Source organism: Magallana gigas, chromosome 6, assembly GCF_963853765.1.
Source record: "Magallana gigas chromosome 6, xbMagGiga1.1, whole genome shotgun sequence".
Classification (NCBI taxonomy): Eukaryota; Metazoa; Mollusca; class Bivalvia; order Ostreida; family Ostreidae; genus Magallana; species Magallana gigas.
The window spans coordinates 14,362,884-14,381,039 of record NC_088858.1 but is presented as its reverse complement, the minus strand read 5'-3'; the positions used below and the strand labels follow the sequence as shown (position 1 = coordinate 14,381,039).

At 34.8% G+C, this 18,156-nt stretch overlaps 1 protein-coding gene across 7 annotated transcripts in view; it reads right to left on the bottom strand.

Annotated features, from left to right (window-relative positions):
- Nucleotides 1–4,775: 4,775 nt before the first annotated feature.
- Nucleotides 4,776–18,156, bottom strand: part of LOC105327018 (zwei Ig domain protein zig-8) — a 28,107-nt gene continuing 14,726 nt past the window's right edge. For 5 of the 7 annotated variants that reach the window (XM_011427287.4, XM_020066708.3, XM_011427289.4 and 2 more), the window contains exons 3-9: nt 16,072–16,199; nt 13,591–13,810; nt 11,550–11,573; nt 9,892–10,212; nt 8,808–8,852; nt 7,991–8,005; nt 4,776–5,672 (exon numbers count right to left, since the gene is read on the bottom strand). In XM_011427287.4, coding sequence (XP_011425589.1) covers nt 5,560–5,672; nt 7,991–8,005; nt 8,808–8,852; nt 9,892–10,212; nt 11,550–11,573; nt 13,591–13,810; nt 16,072–16,199 — 866 coding nt within the window. In that variant the 3' untranslated portion in view covers nt 4,776–5,559. The remainder of the gene's footprint in view (nt 5,673–7,990; nt 8,006–8,807; nt 8,853–9,891; nt 10,213–11,549; nt 11,574–13,590; nt 13,811–16,071; nt 16,200–18,156) is intronic. The other 2 variants (XM_011427291.4, XM_011427290.4) reach the window with 2 other exon arrangements.

Here is an 18,156-nt window from a genome sequence, read left to right as displayed (position 1 = left end):
TGGAACATGATAATTTTGGTAGACACTTCAAAAATTCCCTAGCGAAATATTTCGACGGTGTTTTATACATGTCGAATCATCAAATTAAGAAACTAGAGTCTACAGGAAAGCCCAGGAGACCGAACCCTTTATAAACTGATCGTCTTAAATCTTAGACTGAGATGTCAAGATCCTGATTTCGTCGAGCAAAGAGAGGATTTATATAACTTTGCTGTATTCAGTATTATTCTCCACTGAATAATTACATTTTCACTCTAAGAAATATAATCTTTTTTGGAACCCGGATGTTTAGAAGTCGAGAACTCAAGACAATGTCAACGCCGTTAATTTGTCTAGCTCTCATGAAATAAAATAAGCGTGGACTCTTCAATCCGGATAACGACAAATCACTGGATAATATAGAATAAAGGAAAGATACAAGAGGAAGCGGTTGTTGCGTTGCCTTTTGGTCATTTTCCCCATACTGATGACAAAAGATATATCAGAGAGATATGAGAGGTATTGGGGTTTCTTTTTGCACTGTTTCGTCAGTAGAAGCCAAAAAGTCTGTCTGAATGAACGAGGTTCTATACTAAAACTGTCATATTGTGTCCCCAATGATGATGTAACACATCAACTGAAGCTGTTGCTGTAAAGTTGGACAACCTGGGAAGCCAATTAACAGTACGTACATTAAATCACACACAAATTGAGTCGTTCGAAAAGAGCGGTTAAGTCTAGATTTGGCCCAGAATATTTGAATGACTACATAGTACAAATGGCTATCCGTGGAAACATTTGCGGAAAGAAATGTTATTTTTGTCTAAAGCATGTTGAGCGATATGGTAATTTTCTCACCTTTGATAAAAATGATTTATATTAATTAATTCTATCTAAATGAAGATAACCTTAAGAGTTGGTGAAACGTGCGCATTAATTACGTAAAAGCAGACTGCAGCAAGTCGTAAACAGACTGAATTTTATATGGCACCGAGTTATCAATGTATTTATGTGCGATAAATGTTTTTAACTGAAAAAACACAACCCAATAATGATTTCACGTTTTTAGAATAATTTGACAAGGTTTTTGTAGTTCATATGCATGAGAGTTTCATAATACTTTCAGTACTCGCAAACAAACCACAATACAGGACAAAATCAAATTCAAACTAGATGCTATTTATCAAATATTAATGAATGACTATGCATTAAACATGCAATATTTTGAGCGCTGGATGCGATTGCAATTTAACTAATTCAACCAAGAGGAAAAAGCCAAGTAAGACAAAAGCGCTAATCCAATTAACATATATTGCTGTCCTTCTTTTTTTTTTTTTTTTATATCTTGTTGATACCGAATTACCAAGTGTTACACTGAATGGTTTACCTTTTACCTAATTTAGACATAAACTACTTTGAAGTTTGCACTTAAAGGGACAAAATATTACTATATATACACTTCGTGAATATTTGAAAGGCCAATGACTCTATCTCTTACTGATGTATAATTAAGAATTGTTCTTAACGAAGCAACGCTAAAACTTTTTCAAGTTCCAATCACGCAGGGAGTAAAAGAGAGAATGGAGACGAAAATTGTAACAATAAAAAAGTGTACAGAGGTTCGTGTGCATTAGTATAATTAGCGACTCTGTGTATTGGGAAGGCTTGCCTCTGCTTTATGCTTTGTTTCCTGTGGAGTCACAAACGAAGAATGCGTAACCGTCTGCTAATGCCGCGGAATCATGGCTTGTTTTATGATGGGTGAGATGTGCGGATATCATTTTGCCCTCTTTAAATTGTGAAAATGTTTCCAGTGCTTAACTCTATGACAAGATAATGCTAATTTATCACAGAATTAAGATGCCACTTTGTTTTTTCTTCCTCTGTGAGGTTTCCTCATCCTTAGTGGGGTGATTAAACTACTCGCTATGTAACTACGATATCAAGATAAGAATCAAAATTTAAGTCGGATTGTACAGCTTACCTTTATCGTAAATGTAAATATATATGATATTTTCAATCAATTCTTTTCGGTTTAAGGGTAAGGTCACATTGAGCACAGTTTACATCTAATGCATTTAATGGATTGGAAAAAGTTCTATCGTTAAAAAAAAAACAAATAAAATATTAATGAACTTATGTTTTGCATATCTTTGCAATTCCAAACCTAATTTTGTTAGTAATCAATACTTTTTTTCAGAATTATTTCCTTAGAAGTTGACTATCACATTGACAGAAATATAACAATTAAGCGACCTCGAAGGGAATCGCGAGGCATTTAAGTGGGTTATAAATATTTTATAAAATTGCAAATTTGAAAGGTTTTTCCCCGTAAATAAATTTTGTAAAAAGTAATCAACTGCTTTAACAAATGGGAAGAAGAATGTTTCAAAACAAGTTCAGATGAAATTAGCTTAAAAAATGAATTTCAAGGTTATTTTCGTCCAATAGATTACATGGTAGTAGATTGGACACAAAATTGCTACGCATTAAACAATTTTCAATACATTGTGGGTTTCTTTTTTTGTACTGGGGTTTCATCAATATTCGTTGAATACCAATTTTCGTGGATTTCGTTTTTAAGTTTATTTATGAAAATAAATGTTCATTGAAGGGCAATTTCTACTAACATTTGGTATTGATAGGATCATTGGCCACGAATTTACGCATCCTTGAAACTGTCTTTCACTTTAACCACGAAAATTAATACCCTTGAATATTAATGAAACCAGAGTATGTAATGAGAAAGTGGTGAACCCAGTTTTTATTAAAATTACATAAAATACATAGCATAGTTTTGAATAAATAAACGAATCAAATATTCATTTTCAAGTGCTTTGCCTCGTTATTCACAACATGCAATTTGATGTCGAAGTCCACTGTTACGCGGTAGGCGCAATCACGATAAAGACCCCCCTCCCCATCGTTCAATGAAATTGAGCAGTCTAAACTTCGGGTTTTTTAAATTTCTTTTTTTTGTGTTGATAATTAAAAATCATTATAAAATAAGACAATTTGCTTTGTACTCGATGCTTGGAGAAGATGTGTTTAACTAGCCTGAGCTGAAATAAGCTCAGTACAGCAGTTTTTTTTAAAAAAAAATTCTCTGTTTTATAGAACATAAATTTTCTTTCTAGGTTAACAGGTGAAAATCTTCATTCCAGTTTTATTTACATACGGACCGAAGCGGACACAAGATCAAAAATATAAAAGTCCAATGTGTCCGAAGAATAGTGATCTCACAAAAAAATATCAGTTATGATATAATTTGGACTGTTGACATTGATAGAACATCCGTTGAAGGATTGTTACAGATAGGTTTCCAAGAAGCATGTGACCAGCTTTAGGTTACATATAACTGGTATCAGGGTATTTTAGTGAATCAATAGGCCTCTTTAATTGGCAACTTTTTAGCTTCCTTGCAGTTGTCAATTTGCATATAAAATGTTACTCGCTCAAGAATCATCGACGGTCCTATTGATTCTTATCATCCTGTGGAAGCAGCTGACAAAAGGCTGCACCAAACGGACGGTTTCTGTGGGAATTCTCCTTAATACTGTGTTAATGGCTCCACTCTCAATGCTAGGATAAGATCCGTCCGTCAGTCTGGATATTTATAATTGTTGTCCAAGAAGACATGCATTCACGAGGCCGTCAAACGAATACAGAGAGTGGGATATTTGTATAGTGCACTGTTGTATGAAGTCTAGATGAGGCATGGAACTTCCTTTTTTTAGTTGATTACATTTAGTTTAAATTGCACGTGCATTCTGTCCAATTTGCATTTTTTTTTTGTAAATGATGCTCGCATAGATAAAAATAAACAGTTCTCCATACTAATTTTATTTATCATGTCACGAAGTCCATTTTCCCGGTTTTGATATTGTTATGGCTATTCAGTTGTAATCAGTGTAACGATACATGTAGCTCTATAAGGCGTTATATAGCAAGCGCGGTCGGGTTAGAACCCAGTTCGCGACAAACTGGAGTAGACTTAAAGAGAGCTGCCCCTTGCTGTTGTAGGGTCCGCAGTTACGGGAAAGAAAGATACAGATCTTTCGGACAAGAGCTTAAAACGAGGAACTTATTTCGCTTTGAAAGAGTAACAATAGTTTGATATTCAGAGGCATTAGCGCAGAACAAATGACAAAAAGGACCCCCTCAAAAAAAAAGAAAAGAAAGAAATGCACAATGCAGACACCATAAGCTTGATTTAGATGAAAGACCCAAGTGCATTACACGTATTTCCACTTACATATAAACAAAACAAATATCAGAAACCCTTAAAAATAATATTCAATTGACAAAGTGAATTCAGATACGTTGTCAATAAAAAAACGAAAGGTTACAGATTTATACGTATCAAATGCAGTAATGAAATTTTATAGTAAGTAGCTACTGTAAACGAATGTAACTAGGTAAATAAATCCAATCTTTACAAAAATTATGGCAAATTTGAACAATGTCCTACAAAAGCTCCATAACTAAACATATCCGATATATGTATATTTTTATTTAGGTTTTTGACGATTTGAAAAATTATACCTTTGTTTTTGTATAGTATATTAAGAGTCATAAAAATTTGCAGGAACCCTAAAATTTCATATATTTCGTAAGATAAAACATAACAAGAGATGTTTGTGAAACATTTATCTCCCCTCCCCTGGAGACCTCTGCGAAGAAATTGTTTGCCCTATTCATTTGTGATACATGTAGTTGGAAAAATTAAAAAAAACCTTTAAAAAACCTCTGAGTATTTCCGGTTTAAAATATGGAAAAAAAACAAACACTCAAGCTTTTAAATTAAAGATTCAATTTAATAACTGATTGAATAACTGATTAAAACATTCTTCATAAAACATAGAACACATAAAATGTAAAAACATCTTCTACTGCGAATAAAAATAAAAGTTTTACGAAGTTTTCACTATTTGGTGAATATTACTGAATGCAAAAAACCAACGTCTACACAATACCAAAACTTACCGCCCTATAACAAAACCTATATTGGTCGCGCCGAGAAATGGTTCATCATTATCATGACGGCACACACTTTCAAAAACAAACGAAAAACTCAAATTGTAACAAACTGTCTTGTTGAAGCCCATTGACATTATCATATATTCAGGCTTAATATATATACATGAAGTTTGTAATACAGTTTCATTTTTGAATGACATATTGCTGTATATACAATGAAATCATATACTCCAACACACAATCATGCTCTTGATTTTTAGAAAAATATTCTCTCTCTCTCTCTCTCTCTCTCTCTCTCTCTCTCTCTCTCTGCATGCCTCAAGGAAACACAAGATACAGGATGGACGGACAAAGTTTTCCCGCCATTACATCAATGAACGATATGTGAAATTTTCTAAATCCATTTTGGACATCTCTGTCCAAATCAACCCAAAACGAGGGTGTAAACGACAAGAGCCCGTTTCTCCGCCATGTGCTTGGTGTGGTCAAATCCTTTTACCCGTTAGCAAGGATACGCTGTCTCCACACTAAAACAAAGGTGCATCTGGCCTATCCAACCTTGTGCTAATAACACGTATTTGCTTCAAGATTCAATTACGTTCACCTTAAAACAGCAATCGCAATCAAAAGAAGTGCAATGTTTGTGCACAAGGAAGCCTTCACGTGACTAGACCCATTTCTGTCAGACTGTCCTGCTTTAGCCATGCCTCCCCCTGCAATTTAAAATAACCAATGTGAATGCGGAAAGCGAAAATCGAAGTTGTCCACCTATTCTAAATTTACGCTGTAAAAATCAACGTATAAACATATAACAATACTTTTCAACGAGAAAATTTATAATTTCTGTTTTTACATGATTTCCTACATCTTTCATTTATTTAATTATTTTATATAACATGTATTCATATAAGCTAGAAAACAAATTCCTTTAAACATTAACCCAAATCATAAAGATAATAACTTTTATGATAATGACATCTGAAATATGAAATACTGGAATTGAACAATTTTTACCAAGAGATAGCAAATATACTTCTGACATTTAAAAAATAAAATCGTGCAAATTGAACATTTCTATTAATTTAAAATACCATCAAGAGGTAGCAATAATGCTTATATCTAATAAAGAAAACCTAGTGATGTATTTCTGCTGATAGGCAACAAATTAATTGCAGAGGGTGATAGGTGTATATTCTGCAGAGACCCCTATTGCCACAATTAATCGGACCGATTCCTTGAGGAAATGGGTATTCATTTTTGGCAAAAACAACGTGTATTTACGTGTGTTATTTAGATCTCCTTAAATCTCTCTATTCCGCAACATCATGCAGTTGCCGATAAGAATACATTTTCTAGAATTATTAACCGATTGATTTTGATTTGGAATCTATATTATGGGATGAAAAATGAGTGAAGAGATTTTCACAGAAAAAAACAAACAACATTCCTGTTCCGTGGGCGGTGCGCGCACCTGCTTCTCTCCGAAATTTTTTTCTAAAGTTTTAAAAAAATATCAATCCGAAGTTATCTAAGAATCTGAAATTATTTCCATTTCGCAAATTTTAAAAACGCTTCAAGAAATTAATAACGGATGAAACTCCTAATTGATGCTTTTGGCTTGAAGAATAGCTGCACCTGTATTCTCTTCTAGATACATTGTACATGCACGTTTTTGTGTGGTTTTTCTCCCAGAAGATGTCAAAACTGTTGTTAATTTTTGCGAGTAATTTATAGCTAACGGCTAAGACTAAATCAACGTGATCAGGCTTCTATTCTCATTTTCGACCTACATTTCCAATGACAAACGTGTCTACAGGAAATATAGACACACATCCAGAGAGTGAAAAGACTAAACTAATCAAAGCCCCCCCCAAAAAAAGGTCAATCAATTTGTGAAAGTGTGTGTCAGCCGAAATACTCTCAATTACCTTACGCGAAGTTTCTCAGCACTTAAAGAAATATACAAATGAAAAATTTTGTTGACTCTCGTACATCTTTTTGCAGAAATGTACAGAAAAGTAGATTTTTATCGATAGAAATTCTTTGTGTTAAGTCATTTTCTGTGCGGCAATACATAGCCTCAAGGGACTCGTTATTCAGTCTCATTATCATGTTTTTGGGATATTAAATTTCCAAAAGAATGTTCAATTATGTTTTGTTCTGTTCCCAAGAATCTTGTACATGCGAGCACTGTCAAAACGGCAGCGCGATTTGTAGTGATCCAGTGCAAAATATTACACTCCGAGTCGACACCCGGTGTCCCACTGATGCAAAACCGTGCACAATCAACAATCAGGAACCGGGCCAAGAGTACCAATCAACAAAGGAGCTCTTCGGAGAAAACATTGACGGGAAGGAAACCAGTTTAGTTACGAGCACTGTCACAACACTGCAGTGAAGCAGTCTTTTAAAGTTGATTGGACAATCCCTCAGAGAGGATGTGTAAATCAACGGCATTCCAAGAAAATCTTCCATGATCTGATTCACGTGTCTTTCGTTAAACGCCGGTTTATGCATGGTCGCGTTAGTTTTGCAATAGTTCTTAATTACCCAACCACATTTATGCAGAACTTTATAAATATGGTTTGCATAGAATGGATGAAATTTTGACAGAGAATTTACAAAGAATTTGCTCGTGAAACAGTTTATCCTAGTGGCAAAATATCGCTCAAATGTATACATGTTTAATATATAAAAACTCCAATTAGCGTTAATAAATCATATAAGACATAAATACTGACTACGTTATAACCAAACTAAAATACAAGATACTTGATTAAATTTAATAGGACGTAGTTTTGCAAGAGTACGAAGCACCTCCGAAAATTCGACCAAAATGAACATTAAATATGCACTCGTAAACAATCGTTAATTAGAGCTAATGCCAGTAATGTGTAATTTTTAATTCATTTAATAACATTCCCGTGCCCTCCCAATAATGACCAGGGTCGGTGTGTGCATGTTTTGTTTCGTGCTTGTTTTGCCAAAGAGAAAACGTCAGATAGTGCAAATATAATGTACGTGGACTCACCATCATGTATTCCAGCTGAAAAAAAGTATAAAAACGATTAAATAATTTGTTTAGCAAAATTTACTTTTAAATTTGTTAAAGACAGAATAATGTCATAGAATTCCCGTGGGTCCGATTGGTGTCTGATTATGGCTTAATGCCACATATAATATACTGAAATATTCACCTCTTTAACTATAGCGGTGCTTATCGATGTCTTGGGAAATTTTAACGATATTTTGTTTATTCATTTTTGACAAATATAAATCTAAAAATCTATATTTCATGTAAAACTACTTTAAAAGCGACAACATTAATGCAACTGCGCAGACAAAGCTATGAGGAACATGACATATTGAGCTAAACTGGAGTTTTTGATATGCGCTTTGCGAAAAATGTTGTACTTTAAACGGGAAGGGGGGGGGGGTGTATTTAAGAAATAATCAGCAATTTAAAAAGTTCACTGGGATATGAATTGGTTGACAACGTGATCAAATCCTTTGACGCCTGAAAGGCTTCTCAGAAGATTTGATCATTACTAACCAAGTTCATATCCCTGTGTACTTTTTACATGTAACATTGCTGTTTATTACTTATAGTTACGTTTGAGAATGGCAAATCGTTCAGAATCGTCAATGCAACGGGTATTGCAACCGCTAAGCGATAAGTTATTGTTGTAACCTCGTGAAAAAGTTCACACAGAATTGAAAGTTTTCGCTATTCTATAGGTTCATATAAGGAAGCATATTTGCAGATGTAAATATGTATTGTTGATGTAAACTTTATAATGTGTTTTTGTTAATAAAAGATGCATTCAAATTAGAATGACACAACTTACCTTTATCGCCAGTTCTTTTAGAAATATCTTTATTTGCTGCTAATCATATAAAAGAAAATTATATTTTATAAATCTTGCAATACGATTATTTTGAACACAATAAACAATTGAAAACAATTTCTTTTCTTAATGTAATAGTGTAATTTTTTAACCAACATAATGTTTAAAAAAAAATGTCCCATTAATTGTGTAACTGGGTCATGTAACGTTTATTTAACATCACATACAAGCACGAAACGAACTAACTAGTAAGTGTTTTTTAGCCTTTAATAAGTTTTTATAATTATTCATTACGTTAATTCATAAGTCATCACTATAAGGCTACATATTATTACTTATTAGGTTAGTTACTGACTCACTACGGAAATATATTGGGTTGATCAATCTCATAGATGGCGAGGCGAAGCCGAGCCGTCTATGAGATTGATCAACCCAATATATTTCCGTAGTGAGTCAGTAACTAACCTAATAAGTGTTTAATTTTTCCCGAGGACTCTCAAGCGACATATTTATTCACAAATAGCGATGATCTACGCAAAACCACGTACAAGATGCTTAACATCTCGTCCAATTTAAGTTAAAAACCCATACACACAGTGTGACGCTCTTCAAAATTTTCAACCTCACCTTTCAAATACTCTTTAAAAATCTTTGCTTCGCCCATGTTTACTTACAATGTTTTGTTGCTTTCAATTTTGAATGTATTTTCCCTTTTTCTGCAGAGATTTGAGCAAATTTTGACGCTGCCATTTTTTCTGCTCCAGACAAAACAATGTGACGTCAATATTCTAAGGGCAACTACTCTAATTTTAAAGAATTTCAAAGGGCAACTACTCCAAATACTTAAGAACTTACGGCATGCTGTTTATGTATTAAATATACTATGAAATGTCGAAATGAGTAAGCGAAGCGTCGGCCAATGACGGCCATATTGCCTAATATTATTATTTTTTACCGAACAAATATAGAGATATATGAGGCAATCACGTGCTATGTTTAAACCAATGAAAGTGTGACATTTCAGTCCTAGGGAAAACAAATGTGATTATACGCCTATACTTCCATTCTTTTTTTGGATACTTACTAGTGAGGACTATGACGTCAATGCTATCTGTTTCCTGTCGGTCGTTGACGTAATTAGTCGTCCTACATACGTAACGTCCGTCGTCTTCGTGCACGCTGTGCGTTATCCGTAACTCGCTGATGATCGTCCGACCGTCTGAGGCGATGTATTGAGCGATTCGGAGCCGGTTCGACCAATGGGAATCGCTAGATTTGATGATCTGACCGTTATGGAACCAGTCGACCTGCGCACTCGACAGCGCATCCCTCCCAAACGTCGCATTGCACGTCAGGGTTATGGGGTCGTATAAATTGACGTACTTTGTCCCACCCAACTCAATGGCTGAAAGGAAACGAAAAAGTCAGGTTGTAGTTTCTGTCAAGAGCGAACACCAAGGATAGGGTAGATTTTAGGCAGTTTTATTCCAACTTTTGATAGATAAAAGTCCAAGCAAATAAATCACCGATATATAAAAATAAATGAATGAACCACCATATATATCGATGATTCACGAAAATAGATTGAGAGGGATAATTACTAAATGCAAAAAAAAAGTGAGAAGAGGGGATTCCAAAATGGCTACCTTGGATTCCCCTGATTTAGGACGCCGATATATATATATGTAATGTAAAGATTCGGCGTATTGGAAAACATGATTCAGAAACAAACTAGTGCTGACTGCAGAACATTTTACACGAGGCCTTTATTTCGAGTACGCCATGTTTCAGTTACTATTTTCAATCACCAAAAGGTTTATTACATAAGATAGAACAATGATTTAGACAAGATCCCCCCCCCCCTCCAATTTTAGTAAATGTAGGAAAAGTAGTTTGGGGAAATCAATCCGAATTATCGTAACACAATCAAGAGGAAAAAATAATTCAGTCAGCCCTTTTTATTCCAGAATTAGATAATGCCGTGAACAAATCCTTGATGGTTCTGATTTCCATGCACAACGGAGTCATATATTTTTGAAGTGGCACGAATAACGCATAAACACTACACACACACACTTCTTGTTCTCTGAAAAAAACTCATCTTTGTCACCAAAAAAGTGTCAATATATGACGTAATACACATTTACAGCTTCACGGTACTTTGGGGATGCATTTGTAACAGTGAGAAATCTTGTATTCGCCGCGGCGTTTTAAGATTTTTGTACCGTATGACATCCCTTTATTTCAATTTAAATTCTTATCTTGCAAGTTTGAATGATTATGCTTCCATTAAATTTTTTCTGATTTTGATGACATTATTAAAAAAGATTACGTGGAAGGGATTTCTACCAATGATTAGCAAAATTAACATTGTTCGATCAACCACTGTCATATTTTTCTGTCGTTCTTGGGTGATTCATTGCGGGTTTTAGGAGAAACCGAGTGTCATTATTGTTCCCATTTGGAAAGGAACGTCAAGGATATATATCCGTTATTGTAACGACTGAATGAGGATTGGTGTAAAAAATGGCTTTCTTAGCTTTGGAAAGCAGGGTTTTTCTTTAAAATCTAATTATATTAACCTAAATAACGTGTATGATCTCATCTTGACAGAAAAATGCACTGTTCCTTTCTTATTTTAGTGGGTATTAATTGCATTACTTTGAATAATAGTATGACAGTAAGGGGGTTGTAGTGTTACAGTGTACAAAAGTGAAATCAATAATTACATAAAATACTTACCAGATTCCACTCCAGATGGTGAATCTGCAATGTTAAATAAAACCAATTAAAGTTCACCCCAAAATACGAGTGAGAAAAGATTACCAATTAGATAAGTTTTCTGACTACTAGATGACAGTTTGAGACAATGAGAAAAAATGAAAAAAGAAATAAGAAAATGAATAATAGTATATGAGGAAGGGCAAAAGACAATATATCTTTTCCTTATAATAGAAAATAACCCCCCCCCCCCCCCCCCCCACACACACACACATAAGAATATACATATACCTGTTTTATAAGGTAGGGAGTAATTTTATTAAAAGAAAAAAATATTTAAAATCAAATGCCTGTGTATATGAGAGTTGAATAAGATTTCTTTTCTATCGGATCAACCAAACACCTATTTCCGTTTCACATATCACTGTTTTAATAAGATTCGGTCTGAACTTGGCCTTGTGTATCGCGTCTCAATCAATGGAATGGTCTGGTCCTAGAGATTTCGATTCCTGAAGTTTGACAAATAACCGAATCTTTCTTTGACGTTTAATTAAAACGCTTGATTACATGTAGAACACTACGTTTTTATTAAGCTCACAAGCTGTGATCAATACTTGTCATTGGTAGAGGGGGTTATTACTAATCATGTGTCATTCATCGGTGTGTATATACTAAGGGTCTAAGGGAACAGACAAACACAGCTTTCGTCGAGAAAGAGAAATTAGTGTTGTTGAAGACCAATATTTTCAGCACAAATTGTTTCGTATCGTAGAAAACCAATCTCCGCAATATACCTCCCCTCTACAATAAACATGATTTTTTGATAAAAAATATAAATCCTTTATTGTGTATTTGAATATCTATCGACAAACTTTTAAATCAGAATAGGAAGCAAATTTGAATATTACTGTTAACCATCTACTAAATATCATTCCCGACGACTTTATTTCGTGATTTACCATAGATTAACTGGTTTGCAGCGACTGATTTTCGCGACCATGCCTTATCCACACCTGGTTTTTTTTGTCGTTACAACTGTATGGCAAATACTGGTCCGGTCCGCGTTGAGAAATATTTGCGACAATAAGGCTCTCGCGGACCTCGCAAAATTTTCTCGCACGCGAATAAAAGTTGGTTTACAGTATAAAGTTTCTTACCAAAAATGTCAAATGCGTATTTTTCACCCCATGGACGACATAATGCAAACGAAAGCGATTCGATCACAAGACCACCTTAGTTTTTTTTTAATACACGTAATCCACTCGTAATGTATCAATACATCACACTAACACCTTCTTCTCGACAGTAGCACGTCCAAACATTCACCGACACCTTGATTACCCCTATCAATAAATCTATTAAGTGATATCAGCTTTATGCAACCTTTGGGGAATTGGAAAAAATACTTTTCATAGGCTGCCAATACTGGTAATGTTTTAGCGTAAATGCATATTCATACCAGACATGTAAAACCCATTGCCCAAGTCGATACTTAATCATGAACAAGCAGATTGAAAAACATGGCAGAAAATCCATAGATAGATATAATACACCATTTTTATAACAAGATTTTTTCCTGTACAGGCTATAGCTTCCATATCATTCGCATTATTATAAAAAAAAAGTTATGATGGGGCATTTTATTTCGATTCACACACTCATGATTGATTATGACCTTTTTTGATATTATTTCCATTCAATTCCTCACTTCATGAAATTCTTGACTCCTAATGGAAATCCATGTAAACCAAGAAAACACTAGCCAATGTCATTATTCCGCTTACAACAGAAGAGAATTCTAGGTAAAATAAGACATTGTTAAGTATGGCCATTTCAGTGGTATCCCATAGAATAGACCATATTATCAGACACGTAGCATCAGGGGGGCCTCCCCCCCCCCCCCCCCCCACCTTTCTCGCAGCAACTAACATATAACGCTTGCTTGTCAGGATTTTATGGATGAGTCTGCCCCCCCCCCCCACTTTCAAAAACGATGCTACGTGCCTGATCATTGCCTGTATGTAAAAGTATAAAATGAGTAATATTAAACCAAGGTATTTACCGAGTACGTGAAGATGGACGTGATGGGTGAGGACATTGGTGGCGCTGATCTGACACTCGTAAGTTCCGCTGTGTTTCGGCTGCGCACGTTTGATGACGAGGTTCCACTCTGCTACGTCACTAGACAGTGTCTTGTGGTCCACGCTGATGTGGTCATCTTTCTCGAACACGAACGTGCCCACAGTGAGGGGATAGTCCATAGAGAGCTTCCGCCACGCTACCTACGTCATAAAATACGTCATTATAGATATTTGTCTTTTGGCGGGAGTTTTTCATTAATCAGAAACCAAATCGGCTATATTTATCTATTTTTGCCCCCAAAGATCAATGGATGCGTTATGATTTATCTACAGAAACGGTGATGCTGTGCATAGTATCAATATATTATTTACACTGATGTAAGGAAACGAACGGGATAAGATTGGATATCTAGTTAATGACAAAAAGATCATCCATTTTTACCAGCCCTGCAGTCTGATTAAGATAGTTTGAACTCTATGAATGGTTTGTTTGAGTCTGAGCTTCGAAATTATCAATCATTTTATCAACAATAAAGTTATCACAATTTGCCTCTCTGATAGCATAAAAAAGAAAGTCCCAATGGAGTCTTTCGTTAGTTCAAATGGAGCATGCAAGTTAATTGATTGGTTTATCCCTCTCCTTTTTAAGCATTTAATTCTAACTTTGTACCCTAAGTGGATTCTCTGCAAAATTTTAATCAATATCTGTTTAGAAATATATACACGTAGAACATACTTGAAATGATAATTTTTTTTATGTGAACTTTTCTCCACTGATGTCTAAGCACTTTAAAATTGTTTTTGCATAAAAATAATCATTATACAACGAACTCACTACGCGAGCAATTATCAATGAACTAAAGGGCCGTCCTGGGAAACCTTTTTCATTTGAGATGTACACCTTGCACGCCAGTTACCTTCAACTCTAAAGGAGTTTGAATTCCTCAAAATTGATGTTTTTGCAACCTACGGAGGTAGCCTTTTATCTGATGTGTAGATCATTTGAATGATGTAATATAGATTATGCAACAAAAATTAATTTCATATTCGAAATATGAGATCTTGTATAGGTGTCTGGAGGAATAAACAGTTCTTGCCAAATGTACAGTTTGATTGAATTATGAACGGATACATATGCCGGCAATGCGATGATAACGATAGGTTTCATCAACACGACAGACTTTATACCCATTTTACTGGATATAAATCCGATTTAAACCCGGAAGTTATTTATACTATGTATGTCCAAAGAGGGTTGAAAAACGAGGATAAAATCGCTCCAACTAAGAAATAGCTGAACATGCACAAAACAGCAATGCCACATGCATTTATCGTACGACTCATTGTGTTACGTTTATTTCTGTTGTCCTCGCAGACACTGATGATCCACTTAATCTAATCAGGACGACATCAGGGTTCGATCCTCGATCAGTGCCACACTACACGGTGGTACAACCTTGTCTTATGGCTCTAAATCAACTGGCGACAAATCTTCTTTGATACTTGTCAAAAATGTCTCCGAGACTAACTCATAAAAATCAATTTAACGCGACAATCAGATGGATCAGTTTTCGGATAATTTGACGAAATGACAGCGAACACAGAGAAAAATGTTAATTGATTCTGCTTCAAAACTTGGCGTAAAACTACCGATTAATTCATATAATTCAATACAGGCGGACACCTTCCATACAGTGTTCGAATTTTCTCCTGTTTTTTTTTCTTTTTATTTCAAAAGGAGAAGAGGCAAAGAAAAAGAAAATGCCAAATATTCACATGGAAGGAATTATCTAATTATCTAATAAAAATATTTAACCCAACATTTCTTTTGTAGAACACTATGTATCTCTCTAAAATCGACGTTCCTGTTAACCGAAAAATATCTTTTGCATCAAAGGCGTGCTTGATTTTTTTTCATGGTTTGCATCTTATGTACTTTCATGTGTTAAGACTTTGTGTTCCTCATTTAACTTGTGTTTACAGACACTGTACACGTAATATTACAACATACAGGTGCCATAGCACGTGTATCCTATACTTTATACTTTCATCACTGTGTTAGTTCTACAGAACGACTATCAAGGATATAACTTTGCAAAAGCACTCAAGTACACGATGAAAACTGGAGTGTTTTTATTATTATTATTTTCTCTACCTTATAAAAGAAGAGCAATATCGTAGATATACAGGATTCAACATTTTATAAAAAGTATCTCGTATTTATCTACAATATACAACTCTTAACATAGATTTATGCACATTCTATCGTTAATTCTATTTTCAGTGCAAACACTGCATTTAACACTTGAAGTCATTTAAAATACAAGATTACAAAAACAATGTTATAATGTTTACAAACCTACAATTTTTTTCCGAAATTTTCACCACGTTAGAGAATTCGGTCTCAATATTTGGTTACTATTCTCCATTATATGTACAGCGGCATGCCGAGTTTTACCTACCTCTTTGGGACCCAGGTTCCTAATTCTACATCGGAGCTCGGCCAATCCCCCCTTAGCCACTGTAATGTTACGGCGGCCAGTGTCCAAAAAGGTGGGACGCACCTGTCTCTTGTAGTTATAGGCACGCACTGCAAAAAAACAGTTTAACTATAGGTCTACCGTACAAACCTGCAAAAAAATGACACGTTTATATTGCACGTGGATTTTATATATAAAAAAAAACCAACTTTACCAAGCCATGGTTTGTCCGAAATTTACATACTTATTGTTAATTATTGTTCCAAACATTAACCTTACCAGTATTTGAAAAAACACAAAGTTCTACTGCGGTTTCATCGCAATTCAGTATGATTTATAAAAAAAATAAACTTGATTCTATAAACCATTTAAATTTAAGTTTTAAGCCCATGCAGGTTAAAGAAGAATTTCTTGAATGATGCTTTTTATCACTTGGCAAAAGTCTATTACACAACTGCAACTGAACAAAGTCATAATATTCTTTTTACATGTAATAAAGCATATTCATTATAAATTAACAGATAAAACCCAATTGATGTTCAAGTACATGTACCATAAACAATAATTTTTCTCCTGAAAAACTGTAGGCTTGTTGATGACCCCTTCCTCCCCAATCACAACACTCACCCCCCAAAAACCATTTCTTAAAAAATTAAAACAATGCACTCGCTCGAGAAATAAGAAAAGCAATGTTACAAAGGATTTATAGTTGCCCGCAACAAGCAGACACAAGATGTCTCTCCCGCGGCACAAGTATCTGTGATTGTCAGAGAGAGCCGAAGTTTATGGGGGAGTCAGTGTGTATGCCGACGTAATATTGGTGTGGCCCTCCCCGTTCCGTGATGACACTTGACACCACGTGATTGTCGTGTTCCCGTCGGTGATACACCGGATGTGATAGCCTGGAAAATCATTACGAAACTACGGCTTGTCGCAGTCAATTTCAACTCACAACTCCGAAGACATCCTTCTGCAAGTGATTATAATGTTATGCAGCAAACATATCGCGGAAACAGGTTCTTTGTAATCGAGTTTGGCTTTTACAACCTAATAGAATGTAGTTCAGAGCCAATGACTGATTCGCCCATCTGACGTTTGGGGCCCATAGATCGGGGAGAGAGGAATCTCTTAGTGATAAAACAAACCTAGGGAGGCGAGCAAGAAAAGAACACAGGACCTTATAGCAATATACATCGCGTCTCCTACATTAATACAGCAAAAAGTAGGTTACTAGTATGTCATGCATCCAGTTTGTGGAAGGAGAAAAGGTCCATTAAATCATGAACATGTATTTAAATATTTTATATCATGTAGAATCAAGTTAGTTGCCAGATACTAAGTAATCTCATGATGGTTTACATATCTTGTATGTTGGTCGGTAGAGCTTCCTCTTTTTAAAACATATTTTGGTGTAAAATGTATTACTTTTATTACTCTGTTTGATGTCCCTTTGCATAGGAAAACATGTACAGATTAAAAATTAAATTAAAGATAATACAAATTTTCAATTTTTTCAGTGATTACTGACATCCAACGACGCTTATTAATTTCCTTGTATTCTTAAAAAGATAAACTTGTTATGAAAAGTACTCTAGCCGAGAAACTACTGTTTATCCCATTTACTTTAGTTAGAGCTACTAAATGTACATGCATGCACGTAGATTTGTGCTGCAGATATTATATGTCTATGACAATTCAAACAAAACACAGACTGGACACAGAAAAATATAAAAGTAGTTCATATTATAAACATTTTGTCTCAATCTTGATTTAAAATTAAAGCATTTTTTTTTTAATTTTTATCTCCTGTGAGTAAAATCGTGATAGAACTGTTAAAAAAGAGAGAGAGAAAAAAATCAATTTGTGAAAAAAAGTCACTGGTATGAAGTGTAAATCTAATAATGGATTGGAGACGATTTTAAGTTAGAGATGATTGAAAATATATATATACTATTCCTATGTGGAAGTATATAACGTGAACTTAAATATTACAGGTCCATTGGGTGTCTCCATTGGTATACGTACATAATTATATAGAGTATACCAACTCATACAGACTTTGACAGC